Below are 21,107 nucleotides of genomic sequence, written 5' to 3' on the forward strand. Positions count from 1 at the left end.
GGTCTCTCATGGAGAAAACCAAGAAGCATCCCTTGTTTACCCACAAACAACTAAAGTTTTAGTCATATAGCTGGAATACACACACATAAAGACAGCAGACATTGGCATATTTATACCCAAAATACCACGCTCTGGAACATATGCAGTGGGAGAGAGAGAGATCATAATTTGTCACATTCAACCACCAGGTTTGCAAATTATACAGTTTTTGAGCTGGAAGGGACCTCAGAGATTTAACTTGAGTCCAACACCTTCAATTTATAATTGAAGAAAGTGCAGCCCAGATAGACGGATTGACCTGCTTAAGGTTATCCAGGCCGGGCGCGGTGGCTCAAGCCTGTAATCCCAGCACTTTGGGAGGCCGAGACGGGCGGATCACGAGGTCAGGAGATCGAGACCATCCTGGCTAACACGGTGAAACCCCGTCTCTACTAAAAAATACAAAAAACTAGCCGGGCGAGGTGGCGGGCGCCTGTAGTCCCAGCTACTCGGGAGGCTGAGGCAGGAGAATGGTCTAAACCCGGGAGGCAGAGCTTGCAGTGAGCTGAGATCCGGCCACTGCACCCCAGCCTGGGCGACAGAGCAAGACTCTGTCTCAAAAAAAAAAAAAAAAAAAAAAAGGTTATCCAGTGAGATCTGACCTGAGTTTTCTGACTCCAAGTTCAGAATCTACACGGTGACTGTTCCTTCCTACTTTAAAATCCAAGTCTATAGACAGACCACAGCTGTGGGGGATATTCACATCCTCTCATGGGTGATGTCAGGTAATGTTCCTCTTTCCCCTCTCCCAGCAGAAGGCATGTATACTACATGTGACCAAAACCACCACCACCCGCCCAATCGTGTTTGCCTCTGCTTCCCAGGCCAAACACCTCAGGATGGGAGGTGGAAGGCTTTCAGCTAGAAAGGAGACTGCTTCATGTCCCTGTCCTCTCTGACCTGCAACCCCAAACTCTGCAGACCCAACACTAGGCTAACAGCACCTGTCTCACCTGTAAACTGGAGATAATAGTGTCTGTGTCTTTGGGTTGTTATGAGGATTAAATGTGAATAAAGCACAAGGCACATGCTTTATTATTATGACTATTATTATTATACTAGCTATTTCTATCCTATCTCCTGATTTTATAAGGTTGCATTTCATTTTGTCTCTGGCAAGAAAGGAAAAATCAGGGTCCCTCCCCTCCCCTAAGATTTGCAAATTGTTATCTGTGTCTTTCCATCCTTCTTCTGAGCCTCTTAGAACCCCATTTTCTTGTTCTCCTACCCAGTGCCACCTTGTTGCCCTCTGGCTATCCAAAACACTGCTCCCAGTCCTCCCAAGCAGCCAGAACTCCAAAATTACCACTCTCATTTCCTCTGTTTCAATACTTCTAATAAAAACTACTGCTTTCATAGAATGATCTCATCCCTCAGGGTAGATAGAAAGCAATCTTATTACAACACTGTAATTTAGATGATAGTGAAAAGACAGTTAATACCTCACCCTCTTAATTGTCATTAATGCAAAAGGAATAACAGATAGAATTTCAGGCAGAATGATTAAATGGAGTGAAAAACATCAGGTTATGTTTTGGGAAGAGACTTTGGACCTTAAATCACTTCTTTCTGTTTAACCCACCATGGGTGTAGACTGACTCTCTAAAGAAGAGAGGAGCACAAGCAGAAGCTTAAGGACCAAACTGCAGAGAAAATCCACAGTCAGAATTAGCCAGGCATGGTGGTACACACCTGTAATCCCAGTTACTCGGGAGGCTGAGCAGGAGAACCACTTGAACCAGGGAGACTGAGGTTGCAGTGAGCCGAGATTGTGCCACTGCACTCCAGCCTGGGCGACAGAGCGAGACTCCGTCTCAAAAAAAAAAAAAAAAAAAAAATTAAAAAAAGAAAAAGAAAAACCGCACTCTAAAATCTGAATTCATCATTTTCCCCCTGGACTGTTTTTTGTTTGTTTGTTTGTTTCTCCATTTCTGTTAATGTTATGACTATTTTTAAGACTGGAGACTCATTCTTTTCCCCAAATTTAGGTTAAAAAAGCTTGATAATTTTTTTTTTTTCAAAATCTCTGTTTCATTTGTCTCTTCTCAGCTCCCACAGCCTTGATGCACCCCAGTTAAAGGATTTCCATATCACACTGGCTGGTGTCCTAGCCTCCTAACTTTTCTCCCCATTGCTGGCTTCATCCTGGATACTGCTCCCAGATCACTGTTCCTTTTTTTTTTTTGAGACGGAGTCTAGCTCTGTCGCCCAGGCTGGAGTGCAGTGGCCAGATCTCAGCTCACTGCAAGCTCCGCCTCCCGGGTTTACGCCATTCTCCTGGCTCAGCCTCCCGAGTAGCTGGGACTACAGGCGCCTGCCACCTCGCCCGGCTAGTTTTTTGTATTTTTTAGTAGAGACAGGGTTTCACCGTGTTAACCAGGATGGTCTCGATCTGCTGACCTTGTGATCCGCCCGTCTCGGCCTCCCAAAGTGCTAGGATTACAGGCTTGAGCCACCGCGCCCGGCCTTTTTTTTTTTTTTTTTTTTTTTTGAGACAGAGTCTTGCTTTGTCGCCCAGGCTGGAGTGCAGTGGCGTGATCTGGGCTCACTGCAAGCTTCGCCTCCCGGGTTCACGCCATTCTCCTGCCTCAGCCTCCCGAGTAGCTGGGACTACAGGCGCCCGCCACCTCGCCCGGATAGTTTTTTGTATTCTTTTTAGTAGAGACGGGGTTTCACTGTGTTAGCCAGGATGGTCTTGATCTCCTGACCTCGTGATCCGCCTGTCTCGGCTTGAGCCACCGTGCCCGGCCTAGGATCACTGTTCTTTTTTTTTTTTTTTTTTTTGAGACGGAGTCTTGCTCTGTAGCCCGGGCTGGAGTGCAGTGGCCGGATCTCAGCTCACTGCAAGCTCCGCCTCCCGGGTTCACGCCATTCTCCTGCCTCAGCCTCCCGAGTAGCTGGGACTACAGGCGCCCGCCACCTCGCCCGGCTAGTTTTTTGTATTTTTAGTAGAGACGGGGTTTCACCGTGTTAGCCAGGATGGTCTCGATCTCCTGACCTCGTGATCCGCCCGTCTCTGCCTCCCAAAGTGCTGGGATTACAGGCTTGAGCCACCGCGCCCGGCCTGGATCACTGTTCTTAAAGCATGCTTCCATCTTACTACTTTGCTCACAGCATCACACAAGATGCAAAACCACTTTTGAAATCTGGCAGTGAACTCTGACCTTATGCCAATTTACCCCTTCAAACTCATTGTCTACTGTTGTCCTAAGGTGAACCTTTCACAGCAATCAAATGGGTCTCCTCACTAAATATTTCTGTTTTTCTTCACCTCTGTACCATTGCTCTCACACCATTTCTCCCCATAAACTATTCTTTTCCTTAATCAATTCACTTACTCAACAAATATCAACCAAGCACTGATATATGCCTAGTACCTTGGATACAACAATAAGTGGTCAAACTCTTTTTCTTCCCTCATAGATTAGAGCCTAATATGGGAGACAGAGTTCATTAAGACCTTCAACAAATATTTACTGGGTGCTATTATGTACCAGACCCTGTTCTGGGGATACAGCAGCATGCAAAACAGACAGAATTTCTGCCATCATGGGGCTTACATTCTGGCGAGAGGGGCAGACAATAAACAAAATGAGTTCTATCCTGGCTAATACGGTGAAACCCCGTCTCTACTAAAAAATACAAAAAAACTAGCCGGGCGAGGTGGCGGGCGCCTGTAGTCCCAGCTACTCGGGAGGCTGAGGCAGGAGAATGGCGTAAACCCGGGAGGCGGAGCTTGCAGTGAGATCCAGCCACTGCACTCCAGCCTGAGTGACAGAGCGAGACTCCGTCTCAAAAAAAAAAAAAAAAAAAAAACCCAAAATGAGTAAAATATGCAGTGTGTTAGATGGTAATGATGGCTATGGAGAAAAATAAAGCAAGGAATAGAAATAGAATGTTGGGGGAGAGGTTTCAGTGTTGTTGTTGTTGTTGTTGTTTTTCGAGATGGAGTCTTGTTCTGTTGCCCAGGCTGGAGTGCAGTGGCAAGATCTCGGCTCACTGCAACCTCCGCCTCCCAGGTTTGAGTGATTCTCCTGCCTCAGCCTCTAGAGTAGCTGGGATTACAGGCACGTGTCACCACGCCCGGCTTATTTTTGTATTTTTAGTACAGACAGGGTTTCCCCATATTGGCCAGGCTGGTCTCAAACTCCTGACCTCAGGTGATCCACCCACCTCGGCCTCCCAAAGTGCTGGGATTACAGGTGTGAGCCACTGCATCCAGCCAGGTTGCAGTTTTTAAAAGAACAAACAGAGAGGGCCTGGCCAGATCATATCTGAGTCAAGACCTGAAGCATGTGAGGAGGAGGTCATGAGTACATCTGGCAGAGTACGTTACAGCTGGTGAGATAAGCAAATGTGAAGGCCCTGGGGTGGGAGCATACCTGGTGTGTTGTAGGACTCACAAGAAGGCCAGGATGGCTGGGGAGTGAGGTGGGAGAAGTGTGAAATGAGATCACTGGAGCTAAATTCTGTAGGACCCCTTACAGGCCATTAGAAGGACTCTGGCTGGTACTCTGAGTATGATGGCGAGTGACAAATCTGACCTATGTTTACCTAGCTGCTTGGTTGAGAACAGACTAGAGGGCAGTAAGGATGGAAACGTGGAGACCATGGAGGAGGCTACTGCAGTATCAAGAAGACAGATGATGGTGGTTTGGAAAAGGCGGGATCAGGATTTGCTGACAGCTTGGATGTAGAGTGAAAATAGAGTTGTCGAGGATGACCCTAGGATGTCTGGCCTGAGCAGATGGGAGGATGGAGTTACCATATTCTGACATGGGAAGACTGCAGAAACAGAAGGTTCAGGATGAGGTGACAATCAGGGGCTCAGTTTTGGACTTATGGAGCTTGATAGGCCTGCCTACCAGACAAGAAGGAAGAGATGTCAAGCTGACATGTGGATATATGAGTTTGGAGTCCAAGTGAGAGATCTGAGAGTCACCACCGCACAGATGCCATTTATTATTTATTTACGAGATGGAGTTTCACTCTGTCATCCAGGCTGTAGTGCAGCGGCACGATCTCATCTCACTGCAACCTCCGCCTCCCGGATTCAAGTGATTCTTCTGCCTCAGCCTCCCAAGTAGCTGGGACTATAGTTGCATGCCACCACACCCAGCTAATTTTTGTATTTTTTAGTAGAGATGGGGTTTCACCATGTTGGCCAGGATAGTCTCGAACTTCTGACCTCAAGTGATCTGCCTGCCTCAGCCTCCCAAAATGCTGGAATTACAGGTGTGAGCCACCACGCCAGGCTATTTTTAATCATTTTTTTTTTTTTTTGAGACGGAGTCTGGCTCTGTTGCCCAGGCTGGAGTGCAGTGGCGTGATCTCGGCTCACTGCAAGCTCCGCCTCCCGGGTTCACGCCATTCTCCTGCCTCAGCCTCCCGAGTAGCTGGGACTACAGGCGCCCACAACCGCGCCCGGCTAATTTTTTGTATTTTTAGTAGAGACGGGGTTTCACCGTGGTCTCGATCTCCTGACCTTGTGATCCGCCCGCCTCGGCCTCCCAAAGTGCTGGGATCACAGGCGTGAGCCACCGCGCCCGGCCAATCATTTTTAATAGAAAAATTCAAACCCATACAAAAATAGAGAGAATGATACAGTGACTCTCTATGTACCCAACATCTAGCTTCAACAATCATTACTTTCTGCTGTTATTGGATAGTATTTAAAGACCGGAAACTGGATGATAACTCCATGGGAGTGAGTGTGGAAAGAAGAGAAGACAGTGACCAAGGCCTAGTCTAATTCAGCAAGAAAATATTGAGAAGGTGGGGAGGAACCAGCAAAGGGGACTGAAAATAAACAGCCAGTGAAGTAGGAGGAAAACCAGATTATGGTAGCCTGGAAGCCAAATGATGAAACAAATAATTCCCAGGTAACAATTTACTTACAGTATGATCAGTGCTGAAAGAAAAAAATAGTGTGTTGATGCAGCACAGTGGCTCACACCTGTAGTACCAGCACTTTGGGAGGCTGAGGCAGGAGGATCACTTGAGTCCAGGAGGTCGAGGCTGTGGTGCGCCTTGTTTGTACCACTGCACTCCAGCCTGAGCAACAGAGTGAGACCCTGTTTCCAAAAAGAAAAAAAAAAAAAAAAAAGACAGAAAAAGTATTGTGTGATGAGAGTGTATGACATGAGAATTAACCTAGTGTGGGGGCCAGGGAAGGCCTCCCCGAGGCAGTGACATTTAAGCTACCGCCCTCCCTCATTCTCCCTGTGACCAGCTAAAATCCTCCCTCCTCCATCCTGCTTCCACTCAGCTAGCTCCTCCTTTCTGGAATGGCTTAATTGAGGACTGTGTGCCAGCCATGAGTGGGGTTTTGGAACACAGATGAGAAAGACACAATTCCTGCCTTCAGGGAGCTTGCCCTGTAGCAGGCAGACAGACAAGCAAAGGACTTCATCACCATGAGGTGAGTGCTGGGATCAGATAAGCACAGTGTGAGCCTTGAGAGAAGCAGGGAGGGACACATACCCTGTCTGGGAAAAGAAAGGAAAGGCTTCCTGGAGGTGACATATGAGTGGAGAATGGAGTAGAAGTTGGACCTCCAGTTGCCTCCTCTGTCCATGCTCTTCAGCTTGGCTTGGACTTGTCAGGTGTTCACTCTTGTCCACATGCTTACATTTTAAATTTTGCCTGAAATCTCTAGCCCAGCTTAAATCCTGACCTCAGTGCAGAGAATCGCACTTGAGGCCTGGCATTCGCGAGGGCCCTTTGCAAAGATTTTCACAGGGCCATTTGATAGCTCTTTGAGGAACAGGTGCAAGCACCCTGTTTCGCTGCCAAGCTTTCCTTACATAAATTTTCAAGTGAAGGTTGGTATTCCCACCGCCGGCGCCCTCGGCTTCTGGAGGCGGCACGTTTGGCCACGCGCTGCGAGGCGCCCCTGCCTTCCTCGCCTGCTGGCTCCCGGTGGGGGCGGGCAGGGCACGTGAGGGCGTCTGCGCCCCCTCCCGGCACTCGAGGCTGCTGGCCGCGCCGGCTGCCCGGGAAGGGAAATCCCGGAGGAAGCCATTGTTGTTATGTCCCCTGTTGTCGTCATCGGCTGAGCCGTGCCAAGAATCCCGTTCCCCGCATAGGGCCCCACAGTTTTTCCCCATTCTCGAGCTCACCCGCCCAGGTATCTACGGGCCAGGCTGCCGCATCCGAGCCACGGAGTGCACGGTGGCCCCTGCGCATCCCAGCTCCAGGGTTCTCAGAATTGGGGAGAGCCCTAGGATGGGTGCGGCGCTTAGAAAACCGACGGCGCCGGGCCCGACGTACCCAGAGCCCTGGCATAGCTAGGCAGGGACTTGGGTTCCACCTTGACGCTGATAAGTAGCCCGACAAGGTGACCTTGTCCGGTGGTTTCCCCCTCTGGCCGCCTCAATTTGCCTCCCTGTGACCCGAGGAGAAATAGAGGCCCCTCAAGTTCCGCGCCTTAAGGGGAGGTTGGAGGGAGAAAGACCCCCTCTCTCCCTTGCCCCCTCACCCAGCGTGGGCTTTGGACTGGGGAGGCCGGGGGCGGGTGCCGAGGAAAGGCTGGCGCAGCCGGGGGCGGGGATGGCGCGGAGGGCGCGCAGCCCCTGTGGCTCTCCCGTGCGGCTCCGCAGCCGCCGCACAGGACAGTCCCTTCGCACGCGCCGCCCGCACACCTTGGCACGAGCCAAGCCACACTCTCCCCCGCCGGAACAGCCAGCCCGCCGCCCAGCTTGCCTAATCCATTTAAGCCTCACCTCCTCCGCGAAGCTCTCCCGGGTTAACCCCCTCACTTCCAACCACTGTATCTGGCACGTGCTCCCGTTTTTTTGTTTTGTTTTGTTTTGTTTTTTGAAAGTGCACTCGCGGTCTCGTTGGAATAACACTGTCGAGGGTAGGTGTCTGTCCCCAGAAGCCTAAGTTCAGGACGCCCAGTGTGTTCTGAAGGATGCGGCTGATGAGTTTCTTGCCTGGGCTTACTAACCATTCCCACCCTCCATGCTTCCCCATCCCTGCTCGCTCTCTCCCCTCCTCCTACGGACCCTCCTCTTCACAGACTGTCATAGCTTCCAGTGCACAATCCTCTTCCCACCCCCTCCCATTCTACAGTGGCGGCAGGTGCGAGGGGAGAGAACATTGAGCATTTGAAGCTTCGACTTGAGGCTCGGCCACCGACTTTGCTGTAAGTCGCTCCCGCCCCTGGGTTTTAGTTTCCCCCAAATGAGGCAGAATGCGGTAATGTCCGGAAGGGCGCTGCAGGTGTGGAGGATGGGAATCACTGGCTGACACGCTGCCCCTCAGCCCCCTCTCCATAAACAGTGGCCGTGACACCAAAAAGGCGGCTCGACTCCACTGGCCGCCCCCGCCGGTAAGAGGACTGTGCGCGCTCTCCAGTTGCCAGTGCGGCGTCCAGAGCCGGGGAGGGAAAGAGGTTGGGGGTCCAGGCCGGGCCCTTCATTCACAGCCTTCGTGACCTTGGACTCTTCTTCCTCTGGGTCTCAGTTTACTCAGTTGAAAAGCAGGGATAACAATGGGTTGAAGGAGAGCAGGAAGCTTGTCACCCAATGTTTCTGTATAAAAATAAATGATCATTCGCGGTACAGTGATTGGCAGCAGATTTGGCTAGTGAATTCCGACCCCAGATTCTCCGTAGAGGGGTTTCTGGAGTCCCTGGAATCTCCGTGTGTCACCGCTCATCTCACGTTCTTTCTGGTTCTCTGGAGATAGGTAATGGGTCCGCCCCTGTTTCTGCCTCCGCTTGGTGGGCGACACCCCCCGTGCAGGCATGCACAGAGTGATGGTCGTTGGGCGAAGGTTGGTCGTGAGGTCCCTGGGCTTGAGGAGCGAGGCTTGGAACCGGTGGGCGGGACTTTGTGCAGAGGAGGGGCTAGCTCGCCTGGGGGACGGGGCTGCGGAGATGAGGAGTTCTCCAGAACTCGGGTGGCGGGGCGCTCCCGCCGCCTTCACCGGGCTCTGGCGCGGGGAAATGGGGCTTTGGCAGTGGGGCGGGGCTTAAGGGTGGGGAGAGGCTGGGGAGCCTGGAGGCGGGGCTTGGGGAGCTCGCCCCACGCGGGGCGGGGCTCCAGCGGCAGCGGGATCTGCAGTTCGGACTCCGCGCGCCACAGTCGCTGCAGTTCGCTCCACTCTAGTGGCCCCGCCGCCCTGCGGGGATCCTGGGGGTCGGCGGGCTGCTTGGACTTGGCGCGGGGCCGGCCCGGCCTATCCCTCCCTCGGTGGGGCCTCGACGGTCGGGGCACCGGGAACATGGAGCCCTCTCCCGCCGCCGGGGGCTCGGAGACCACTCGCCTGGTGAGCCACCTGGACCGTGGTGGCGCCGGCGGCAGCCTGCGTTTGAAGAGGTAGGACAGACCTGAGCTGGCCCTCGGCCTGGGGGCGCCACCCTACTACCCTCCGTCCATTTCGTTGTCTCTCTCGGCGCGGGCCCCGGCGGCCGTCCCGGCGCCCCGCGGGTCCCTGGTCTCCGCTGCACCCCGCTTAGTCCCCTCTGGCCGCACGGAGCGCCCGGCCCTACACAGCCGACTACGCCTCCTCCCGGCTGCCTGATTTCCTTGGGTGAAGCGGCCTCCCACTCCCCTCCTGCCGGCGTCCCAAGTCGCCGGACCCATCCGCCGCCCCCGCCGCGCCTGCCTTCCCTGGGAGCGGCTGCCGCTCCGTCGGGCCGGAGCCCTTGCCAGGTGCCTCGAGGTCCTCATTGCCTCGGGCCCAGGGCGGGAGCCCCTAGCTGCCCAGACTTCAGAGCTCCCTCTGGAGGCCCAGGGGCTTTCCTCCGCGCGCCCCCTCCAGCCGCGGCCAGCTGTGGACGCCAGGGCCCGATGATGGGCCGGGCTCCATGCAGGTCCTGCGGGCCCCTGGGGGGCGGGAGGCCGCCGGGAAGCGAGGGGGCGGCGAGGAAGGAGCAGGTGCGGTCTGGGCAGCGGGGGTATTCCCGGCTCCGCACAGACGGGGCCGGGGGCGGCGAGGTGTGAAATGAGGCGCGCAGAGCGGCCAGGACAGCGGGCCGGGGGCGGTAGGAGAACCGCCAACGCGCCCCGCCGGCCCCCGCGCCCGCCGCCGCCATCCGCCTGCCCCTCTGAGCGGCCGCCGGGCCTTCCTGCTCACCCCCGCGGGCCATCTTGTCGGTCGGCTGACCGTCCGTTTGTCTCGGGAATTTGGCAGGGTCTCTGGCTTTTTCTCTACCCCATCTCTCTCAATCTTTCTGCTTCTCTCCTAGTCCCTCTCCCTTTGTCTCTGACGTGGTGCTTCTGTGTGCTTCTCGTTCTTTCCTTGGGTGGGGGCCTTCAAGCCGGGTTGGGGGCGGGGGCGAGCAGAAGGGAGCTGGACCCCTTCCTGCAGGGGCCTGCAGAGACGCAGTGAGGGCTCTGCCGTAGGCCTGGCATCTCTTCAGGTGTCCTTTTGACTTTGGTTCAGCCCCTGCTACGTCACCCCTCTTCCCCACTCAATATTGGTTGTTTGTTGGGGGTTTCGGAGGGCCAGGGAGAGGAAACAGCCTTTCCTCATCTCTAAACAGCATGTAGCCACCCCACATGCACACACCCCCACACACCAACAGCCAGGCTTCCTTAGTGCCCAATTTATGCAGAACAAAAGGGAGCTGCCTGTTGATGGGTGGCCACCTTGATGACTGGCTGTGCTGTGCTTTACAAGGCCAGGGAATGAATGTTGCCCACTGCCCCCAGAGCCACCCAGCCTCTGCTCTTCAGACTCGCATCTCCAGCTCCAGTCCATCTTCACTCTCATATGGCCATTAGTCACCCAATCCTGCAGCATTTTCTGAAAGGCGTTTCCTAACCTACCTGACCCTCCAGGGAAGCTCTGGCCTGGTCTATTCTAGACTCCTCCATCTCCTCTCCTCTCTTCTCTTCCTCCCATTAACAAGGTCATCTCAGTGCTTAGGACATATTTGTTCAAGCAGTCAGTGTATCTTCCTTTATATTCCTTTGAGCCCATCACTTTCCTCCTCAGCCCTCCCCTGACACTTCACACTTAGACTCCATGCCACAAACCTTGTCTTTGTCATTCTACATGTCTGGAATACCCTTCTCCACCTAGGTCTCATCTCCTTAAACATGCCTTTCTCTGTGAAGTTCTCCGAGCCCCCTGTGAGGGGGTGCTGCCTTCCCTGCACCCCAAACTGCTTTGTTTGTAACCCTCCTAACATCAGCCTGTCCTTGTGTAGTAAGCCATTTGTTACAATCTGTCTCTCCCACCAGACCAGGCTTCATTATGTGTGCTCTGCCTGGTGCACCTCATTGAACGAATGAGGAATGGTTTCACAGCCTCCTTCACTACCCCATCTCCTCTGGAAACACACCCAGAATCATACACGCCCAGATTCTAAGTCTTGGATGGGGCTTTGGAAATTCAAGAAATTAATCTACCAGTATTTCAGTTTTCTGTACAAGCACCAGATGTTCCCCCTACCTCCCTCAAAACTCAGTTCACCCACTTGGCAGAATTGTCTTCAGCCAGAAGGCCCCAGACATCCCGCTCCACTTTGCTGCTATGATCACGTTTCTATCTGGAGCCCTCGTTTTTACTCATGGGTATTCTTGTCACACCTCCATGAGTATTTCTAGTACTGTATTTTCTATTTAGGTCCTGAATTCTGTGGAAGATTCTGTCCTTGCTGGGTTCAGGTTGGGTAGTGGCAAGGGTGAGAATTGAACCAGAATGGACTTAGCACTCAGCCTGAGCTCACTCAGCCTCTGGCAGCCCTAGGTGAGGTCCCAAGCCCCATTCATTTGTCAAGGGAGGCTTATGGTACCATGCAGTTAAGGTAGGCGCTGCTGGGTGCTTATAGTCAGACTGAAGTCCAATTAACATGCTGCTCTCACTGCCATCCTCAGCCATAGCAGACTGCACCCCTTCTTCCCCATGACAACACCAGCTCTGGAATCTAGCCATCAGTTCTCTGTGCCAGGAATCAGACTTTTTGGCCCCAACGTCTCGCTCGTCTCTTTTTTTTTTTTTTTTTGAGACGGAGTCTCGCTCTGCCGCCCAGGCTGGAGTGCAGTGGCCGGATCTCAGCTCACTGCAAGCTCCGCCTCCCGGGTTCCCGCCATTCTCCTGCCTCAGCCTCCCGAGTAGCTGGGACTACAGGCGCCCGCCACCGCGCCCGGCTAGTTTTTTGTATTTTTTAGTAGAGACGGGGTTTCACCGGGTTAGCCAGGATGGTCTCGATCTCCTGACCTCGTGATCCGCCCGTCTCGGCCTCCCAAAGTGCTGGGATTACAGGCTTGAGCCACTGCGCCCGGCCTTCTTTTTTTTTTTTTTGAGACGGAGTCTCCCTCTGTTGCCCAGGCTGGAGTGCAGTGGTGCCATCTTGGCTCACTGTAAGCTCCGCCTCCCGGGTTCACGCCATTCTCCTGCCTCAGCCTCCGGAGTAGCTGGGACTACAGGCGCCCACCACCACGCCTGGCTAATTTTTTTTGTATTTTTAGTAGAGACAGGTTTCACCGTGTTAGCCAGGATGGTCTCAATCTCCTGACCTCGTGATCCGCCCATCTCGGCCTCCCAAAGTGCTGGGATTACAGGCTTGAGCCAGGGCGCCTGACTGTCCCCGCTCGTCTCTTAAAGGGCCACACTTCAGCTGCACGTCTAGAGAGGGCGGGGGCAGGATCCGGGAGTGGAGGCTCTGGGAGGTGGGCCTGGAAAGGAGGCACACAAAGGCCAGGAACACATGGTGAGTCCCATTCTATACTTCATTCCACCTTCCCTTCATACTGCCTTGGTGTACGTGGCATAGCATTCATCTGCCTTTATCAAAATCCTTTCCATTCTTCAAGGCCCTTCTCATGTTACCTCTTTCATCTGTTTCCCTGATTTCCTCATTATAATTAGTCTGGCCCTCCATCCTTAGAACCCTGATAGCACTCTAAGCGCCCTAATGACAGTGGCCACCTTCGCTCTATATCATTGTGTAGGTACATACTTGCTCTGTTCACCAAAAGCTCTCAGAGATCAGCAGGAATCCTGCTCATTTTGGGGTGCCTAGCATAAGAAATTGATTTGGTTGGGGTCTAGTCTCAGCTCTAGCAACTAGCTGGGTTGGCCTCCATGTGTCCCCCAACTCTGTGAGCCTCATGCTTCTTATTTAATAAAATGTAGGCCGGGCACGGTGGCTCAAGCCTGTAATCCCAGCACTTTGGGAGGCCGAGACGGGCGGATCACGAGGTCAGGAGATTGAGACCATCCTGGCTAACCCGGTGAAACCCCGTCTCTACTAAAAAATACAAAAAAACTAGCCAGGCGAGGTGGCGGGCGCCTGTAGTCCCAGCTACTCGGGAGGCTGAGGCAGGAGAATGGCGTAAACCCGGGAGGCGGAGCTTGCAGTGAGCTGAGATCTGGCCACTGCACTCCAGCCTGGGCGACAGAGCGAGACTCCGTCTCAATAAAAATAAATAAATAAATAAATAAATAAATAAATAAATAAAAATAAATAAAATGTTAGACTAGAGCTGGGTGCGGTGGCTCACGCCCATAATCCCAGAAACTCAGTAAACTGAGGTGGGAGGATCACTTGAGGCCAGGAGCTCAAGTGTGTGGTGAGTTCTGATCACACCACTGTACTCCAGCCTGGGCAACAGAGCAAGACCCCATCTCTCTCTCTCTCTCTCTTTTTTTTTTTTTTTTTTTGAGACAGAGTCTCACTCTGTCACCAGGCTGGAATGCAGTGATGCGATCTTGGCTCACCGCAACCTCCAGCTCCCAGGTTCAAGCGATTCTCCTGCCTCAGCCTCCCGAGTAGCTGGGATTACAGGCACGTGCCACCACTCCCAGCTAATTTTTGTATTTTTAGTAGAGGTGGTGTTTCACCATGTTGGCCAGGATGGTCTCAATCTCCTGACCTCGTGATCTGCCTGCCTTGGCCTCCCAAAGTGCTGGGATTACAGGTGTGAGCTACCACTCCTGGCCAACCCCATCTGTTAAAAAAGTTAGACTAGACCATCTGTAAGGTGCTTTCCAGCTGTGAAATTCTGTGACTCTGTGTATGGAAGGAAAAGGGAGGCTGGGGTCTGACCTGTTCATTTAGCCCCCATCTCTCATGTGGCCCTCTGCTGACACAGCTCCCGGATACGACCAGGCCTGGGGAAGGAGCGAGAGATGGTCTGATGAGGCCAGCATGGGGGACTGAGGACGTGGAGTGAGCAGGCCAGCCTGTGGGCCAGGCCCAGGTTGAACCATGTCGCTTGCCTCAGTCTCTTCACAGAGCCATCAGAGCCCCTTCCTGAGGAGCCCAAACCTGTGGAGATGCCCTTCCACCACTGCCACAGGGACCCCCTGCCGCCGCCGGGTCTCACCCCAGAGAGGCTGCATGCACGGAAGCAGCTGTATGCTGCCTGTGCCGTGTGCTTTGTCTTCATGGCTGGGGAGGTGGTCGGTAAGTTGGGGAGCAGCCCTTCAACCCCATCCTCCCAACACCTGCGCAAGCCACTCCACCCAGAGTCCCAGGGATGTTCCTGGGTGCAGATGCAAAGATGGGGATGGCTGGGATAGGGGAGCTGGGTGCCCGGGACTCAGGAAGTGGGAGAGGTGAGGGACAGAGCACCAAAGGGAATTCCAGTCGAGGTCTGGGGCCAATGGGTCAGGGCTGGCTTCTTTTAAAAACCTTATTTTCTTGTTATTAAAATAAAATATATCATTGTAGAAAAAGTTAGAAAATACAGATGAATGAAAAGAAGACCATAACAGTAGTTAATTATACCTGTAGTCCCATCACCTGAGAAAACCCCAATTCACATTTTTGGTGTATATCCCCCAATTTATTTTCCATGCCTATACACACTACATGATATTTTCTAAATGGAAGCAGACTCCATCATTTCACCCTGGCAGGCGGGTATCTGGCACACAGCCTGGCCATCATGACCGACGCAGCCCACTTGCTGGCAGATGTGGGCAGCATGATGGGCAGCCTCTTCTCCCTCTGGCTTTCCACCCGTCCAGCCACCCGCACCATGACCTTTGGCTGGCACCGTTCAGGTAAGGCCCTTGCATGGCCCAGTGACTCTCCAGTCTTGCCAGAGGGCACCTCTCAGGGTCCCAAGCAGGTCTCTGACAGCTTGTCTCCCCCCTACCCTGCAGAGACTCTGGGGGCTTTGGCCTCTGTGGTCTCCCTCTGGATGGTCACTGGCATCCTCCTGTACCTGGCCTTCGTCCGCCTGCTGCACAGCGACTACCACATCGAGGGGGGTGCCATGCTGCTGACCGCCAGCATCGCAGTCTGTGCCAACCTGTTGTACGTCCCAGTATGGAGCAGGCACCTTGTGGGGCCCAGGGCGAGGGGTCTTCCTCCAGGATGGGAGAGCTAGCTTTCTCTTCCCCACCAGAGACACAGACATGCGCACACAGCTTTCCATGGGCTGCCCTGGGTGTGCCTGAGAAGGGTCTGGGATAGAGACCTAAAATTCAGTCAGCAGATCTCTGTTAAGGGCCTGCCATGGGCCAGCCACTCTGATGAGGGCTTTCATCAACATGATTGCATTTGAACCTCGTGGCCACCCCATGAGGTAGGTAGTATTACCCCTAGTTTACCATTAATGCAGTCAGTCCTGACAGGTAACTTGCCCCAGTCATATATCTATTTAGGTAACAGAGCCAGCATCCGAATCCACGTGTGTGGCACCAAGTCTGGTATTCTTTCCCCCAGGCTGCATTGTTTGTCTCTCTTGCAAAACGCTGTTTTTTTCCAGGGGCTGGGAAAGGGCTCCTGGGGAGGTGAGAGAATGGGGCGTGGAGATGGGGCATAGGAGGCCAGGAGCAGGCCCCTGGGCTGAGCTGCTTTGCTTCCCCCTCAGAATGGCCTTTGTGCTGCACCAGGCTGGACCCCCCCACAGCCACGGGTCTAGGGGAGCAGAGTATGCACCGCTGGAGGAGGGGCCTGAAGAGCCCCTGCCCCTGGGGAACACCAGCGTCCGGGCAGCATTTGTGCACGTGTTGGGGGACCTCCTGCAGAGCTTTGGGGTACTGGCTGCCTCCATCCTCATCTACTTCAAGGTACCATTGTTGGAGACCTGCCCCAGCCTTCCTCCCCACAACTCCACATCCCAGCCCCCTCCTTCCCAGGTCCCAAAGCTTCCTTCCCCTCCCTCCAGCTCCTCCCTCCCACCTCCCAGGACTCTCCCAGACATGAGTCATGTTCCCTGTCCTCTCTGCAGGGTTTTGAGGGGCCTCTCAGGTCCTGTTTGTTCAAGACACCCCTAGATCTTCCCCTGGAAGCTTGCTGGTTGTTGGGCTTAGGGGTCTCTTTCTCTGCAGCCTCAGTACAAGGCAGCCGACCCCATCAGCACCTTCCTCTTCTCCATCTGTGCCCTTGGATCCACGGCTCCCACCCTCCGAGATGTTCTTCGAATCCTCATGGAAGGTGAGTCGGGCACCACTGCTCCCCACCCCTGCGGCTGTCTCTGACTTTACTCTCGCACTGGGCCACCACTTTTTGCTTTGAAGAGAGTACGGGAAGAAGGCTTGGCTCATGGGGTCTGCTGCTGGAACAAGGATTTGGGCATAGGGTGAATTGTAGGGGTAAAAGGAGAGTGGATACAGGATAGGGGAGGTGGAGTCCCGTGGTGGGGGTGCTGCTTCTGGGCAGGAGTGGCCCTGGCAGTAAGGCATGACTGGTGCTGGTTGCAGGTACCCCCCGCAATGTGGGGTTCGAACCTGTGCGGGATACGCTGTTGTCGGTGCCAGGAGTCCGGGCTACCCATGAGCTGCACCTGTGGGCCCTTACGCTCACTTACCACGTTGCCTCTGCACACCTGGCCATCGGTGAGTCTCACTGGCCCCAGCTAGTCACTACCTAGAACATACCCCACCCCAAACATGGGACAATAGCTTGAGTTACTAGGATTGTTTCAGTCTTTCTTGATCTGTCTGTGTTTGTCTGTGTCTCTCACATACACACACACACACGCACACGCGCTCGTGCATGTTGGACACAAGGAGTCTCCATCCACTGGATGCAGTGTTCTGGGGGAGGTTTCACCCTCTTTGAAGTAGCACAGGGAACCAACAACCCTTTAAAAGATCATTAGTGGCCAGGTGCGGTGGCTCATGCCTGTAATCCCAGCACTTTGGGAGGCCAAGGCAGGTGGATCACAAGGTCAGGAGATCGAGACCATCTGGGTTTTAGAGTGAAACCCCATCTCTACTGAAAAATACAAAAAATTAACCCAGCGTGGTGGCGGATGCGTGTAGTCCCAGCTACTCAGGAGGCTGAGGCAGGAGAATCGCTTGAACCTGGGAGGTGGAGCTTGCAGTGAGCCGAGATGGTGCGACTGCACTCCAGCCTGGGCGACAGAGCAAGACTCTGTCTCAAAAAAAAAAAGAGAGGCCGGGCGCGGTGGCTCAAGCCTGTAATCCCAGCACTTTGGGAGGCCGAGGCGGGCGGATCACAAGGTCAGGAGATCGAGACCACAGTGAAACCCCGTCTCTACTAAAAATACAAAAAATTAGCTGGGCTCGGTGGTGGGCGCCTGTAGTCCCAGCTACTCAGGAGGCTGAGGCAGGAGAATGGCGTGAACCCAGGAGGCGGAGCTTGCAGTGAGCCGAGATCACGCCACTGCACTCCAGCCTGGGCAGCAGCGTGAGACTCCGTCTCAAAAAAAAAAAAAAAGAGAGAGTCCTGATGCTCTTTATTAAAAAAATAAAAATAAAAAAAAAGATCATTAGTACCTACAGGTCTAGTGATGGGGCACAGTTAGGTAAATTACGGCACCTCCACCCTGAGGTATCATGTAACTGTTAAAAATGATGCATATGAAGACTGTACAGCAACTAGGAAAAATGTTTATGGTATAATGCTGAGAAAAAAAGCTGAATATAAAATTGCATCTACATTATGATTCAACTATTAAAAATATATATGGTGAGTCATGAGCTGACAAAGGATTTTTGAGTTTCTTCCAGATGCAAGAAGCAATCAGAGTCATGCAATTTGGATGCCAAAAATATTATAATTTGTAGGATATTTGATGGAAACTCTAGAGGGACAATGAGACAGATATTTAACATCTGGATTGTCCTGGGAAATCGGGTGATATGGCTGTTGAAACGTTGAGCTGTTTGTTGACACTCAGTGACAGGAGAGAATAGGAGACTGGGAAGAGTTTAGTGTGTTAGCACGGTTGATTAGGGTGAGTCTCTCCAACATTTGATTTGACACTTTTATGCTGTTCATACAACACAGAAAGAAAAGCAGGCTCCCATTCACGCCTGGCTTTAATGCTGTGCAGCCCCTTTCCCTGTCCTTATCTCAGTCCCTGCCTGTTCCTGACTCCCCTGGGATTGATGCCGCCTCTTATCACTCTCCCACAGACTCCACTGCTGACCCTGAAGCTGTCCTGGCTGAAGCCTCATCCCGGCTCTACTCCCGGTTTGGATTCTCCAGCTGCACCCTGCAGGTCGAGCAGTACCAGCCGGAGATGGCCCAGTGCCTGCGCTGCCAGGAGCCCCCACAAGCCTGAGCCATGGCCCTGCCCTCACCCCACTGCCAGGCCGAGGCTCAGCCCCGGACTCTCAGCATCTGCTGCCCTGATCACAGAGACGGGACCGAGCCAAGTCCATACCCCTTCCTCTCTCCCTCCTTCCACCTGCCAGTTTCCCCAGCCTCAGCCCCAGCCCCAGCCCCAGTGGGCAAGACCAAAGTGTGGCGGAGAGTGGGTTGGGAGTCAGGGGGATAGATGTGACTAGTTCAGGGGCAGGGACTCCCGGGCCTCAGTGTGGCAGGGTGTGTCGAAGGCCTGTGGTGCCCTTTCCACATGGTCTGGAGAGCCACGAACATCCTTTCCCTGCCGTCCATTTGTCTGTGTGGCAGGCCGGCCGGCTGGCTGGCTGGGGGCATCTGCCTGTCTATGTGCTGTTCGTGTGCCTATGCCTGGGGGAGGTCAGTAGGGGCCCCCTCCCCACATGGCCCTCGCTCTGTCTATGCAGGGGCCCCAAGCCCGCACTTTGTCCGTGTGTCTTAGCCCTGTGGTTTTGTCTGTGTGTGTGTGTGTGTGTGTGTGTGTGTGTGTGTCTGTTCTTGGTGCTGTGGCCTGTGTGTCTCTGTGCCTATGTGGCTGTGCTATGGTCTCTGTGAGTCTGCTCCATCCTTGTGTCTGTTTGGGGGTCTGTCTCTCCATCCCTCTGTTGGTGCTGTGCCCTTGGCTATCCCTGAAAGAGGGAGGACTCCGCTGCAGCTCCACCAATAAACTCGTGTCTCACTGCATCTTTCAGCCTGTGTGCTGACTCCTCAGGAGGGGGAAATCAAATAGGTCACTTGAGAACAACCAAATCCCTCCTGTCCCTTCCCAGCCTCTGGAGTGACCTCCCACAGACCTCCTGTACTTTCCCAGCCCCTCCACCCTCAGATGTAAGGTAAAAGCCACCAGCCTCTTTACTCCCCTTCCCCTGGCTCACAGCATGCCTGGGTCCTTGGCTCAGGGAGAATCCCATGTGTCCTAGGCTTGGTTGCAGGAGAAGGCTGGAAGGTAAGGAGCCAAGGAATCCCTGGGAGTCACTCGTTCTCAGAGGTCCCTGCATGCCAGTGGGCCTCAGGCTGGCTGGAGGGAGGCTGGGTCCCTTTGAGGGAGAATAGCATTGATGTGGGCTTGGTTCTCAGGCCGTCTAAGGAGTCCAGCAGTAGGGACCCCTCAACCCTGATAGCAGCCAACCCTGAGTCCAGGTTTAGGCTATGAACACCAAGGACCTCTTTTACACCTATTCTCCCTTTGTCTTAAGAACTGCATATTTTGACACATTAAGTCTTAAAATCAGGCTCATTAAGGGATTGTTGATTTTCTCTTTTAAAAAAAGCAAACTCAAGCTGGACATAGTGGCCTATGCCTGTAATCCCAGCCCTTTGGAGGCTGAGGTGGGAGGATTGTTTGAGCCCAGGAGTTCAAGACTGGGCAACCTAGGGAAACCCCTGTCTCTACAGATAATTTTAAAATTAGCTGGGTGTGGTGGTGCACACCTGTAGTCCCAGCTATTCAGGAGGCTGAGGCAGGATGATTGCCTGAGCCCAGGAGGTCAAGGCGGCAGTCAGCCATGATCATGCCACTGCACTTCAACCTGGGCAACAGAGCAAGACCTTGTTTCAAAAAAAATCAAACTCACTGGGTTCAGTGGCTCTCGTCTGTCATGCCAGCACTTTGAGAGGCTGAGGCAGGAGGATCACTTGAGGCCAGGAGTTCAAGACCAGCCTGGTCAACATAGTGAGACCCTGTCTCTACAAAAAAATTAAAAATATAAATAAATTAGCTATGTGTGGTGGTGCATGTATGTGGTCCCAGCTATTCAGGAGGCTGAGGTGGGAGGATCACTTGAGCCCAAGAGGTTGAGGCTGCAATGAACTATGATCATGCCACTGCACTCTAGCCTGAGCGACAGAGTGAGAATCTAAAAAAAAAAAAAAAAAAAATCAGCTAGGCAAGATGGCTCACGCCTGTAATCCCAGCACTTTGGGAGGCTAAGGCAGGCAGATCACTTGACCCCAGGAGTTCAAGATCAGCCTGGGCAACATGGTGAAACTCTGTCTGTACAAGAAATACAAAAATTAGCTGTGCATGGTAGTGTGTACCTGTAGTCCCAGTTACTTGGGAGGCTAACTGGGGAGAATCACTTGAGCTCAGGTCATTGAGGCTGCAGTGAGCCATGATTGTGCCACTGCACTCCAGTCTGGGCAACAGAGTGAGACTGTGTCTCAAACATGATGAAACCCTATCTCTACTAAAAAATACAAAAATTTGGTTGGGTGCAGTGGCTCAGTGCTGTAATCCCAGCACTTTGGGAGGCCGAGGTGGGTGGATCACCTGAGGTCAGGAGTTCAAGACCAGCATGACCGACATGGAGAAACCCTGTCTCTACTAAAAATAAATTAGCCAGGCGTGGTGGTGCGTGCCTATAATCCCAGCTACTCAGGAGGCTGAGGCAGGAGAATTGCTTGAACCCGGGGGAGGCAGAGGTTGCGGTGAGCTAAGATCATGTCATTGTAGTCCAGTTTGGGCAACAAGACTGAAATTCTGTCTCAAAAAAAAAAAAAAAAAAAAGCTGGGTGTGGTGGCGTGTGCCAGTAAACCCAGCTACTCAGGAGGTTGAGGCAG

The 21,107-nt window shown here is 53.3% G+C and overlaps 1 protein-coding gene across 9 annotated transcripts; it reads left to right on the plus strand.

Moving 5' to 3' along the window:
- The first annotated feature begins 8,141 nt into the window (after window positions 1–8,141).
- On the plus strand, window positions 8,142–19,231 carry SLC30A3 (solute carrier family 30 member 3). 9 transcript variants are annotated; one of them, XM_074012129.1, is made up of 8 exons: window positions 9,130–9,365; window positions 14,226–14,407; window positions 14,840–15,009; window positions 15,112–15,265; window positions 15,825–16,023; window positions 16,285–16,390; window positions 16,657–16,791; window positions 18,340–19,231. In XM_074012129.1, exons 3-8 carry the CDS (start codon window positions 14,892–14,894, stop codon window positions 18,486–18,488), a joined length of 861 nt encoding a protein of 286 aa, XP_073868230.1. In that variant the 5' UTR covers window positions 9,130–9,365; window positions 14,226–14,407; window positions 14,840–14,891; the 3' UTR covers window positions 18,489–19,231. The 9 variants fall into 9 exon arrangements, with proteins under 9 accessions (XP_073868232.1, XP_073868233.1, XP_045225532.2 ...); XM_005576301.4 differs by having other exon boundaries at window positions 14,863–15,009; XM_045369594.3 differs by having other exon boundaries at window positions 14,920–15,009.
- Window positions 19,232–21,107: the final 1,876 nt, after the last annotated feature.

This window comes from Macaca fascicularis, chromosome 13 (genome assembly GCF_037993035.2).
Source record: "Macaca fascicularis isolate 582-1 chromosome 13, T2T-MFA8v1.1".
Lineage (NCBI taxonomy): Eukaryota > Metazoa > Chordata > Mammalia > Primates > Cercopithecidae > Macaca > Macaca fascicularis.

Excerpts from the sequence above, each read along its gene's own strand:
- SLC30A3 (XM_005576298.4), top strand. The coding sequence starts at position 9,271 with ATGGAGCCCTCTCCCGCCGCCGGGGGCTCGGAGACCACTCGCCTGGTG. Across the intron at positions 15,010-15,824 it reads CTTTGGCTGGCACCGTTCAG|AATGGCCTTTGTGCTGCACC; the intron begins GTAAGGCCCTTG and ends CTTCCCCCTCAG. Across the intron at positions 16,024-16,284 it reads CCATCCTCATCTACTTCAAG|CCTCAGTACAAGGCAGCCGA; the intron begins GTACCATTGTTG and ends CTTTCTCTGCAG.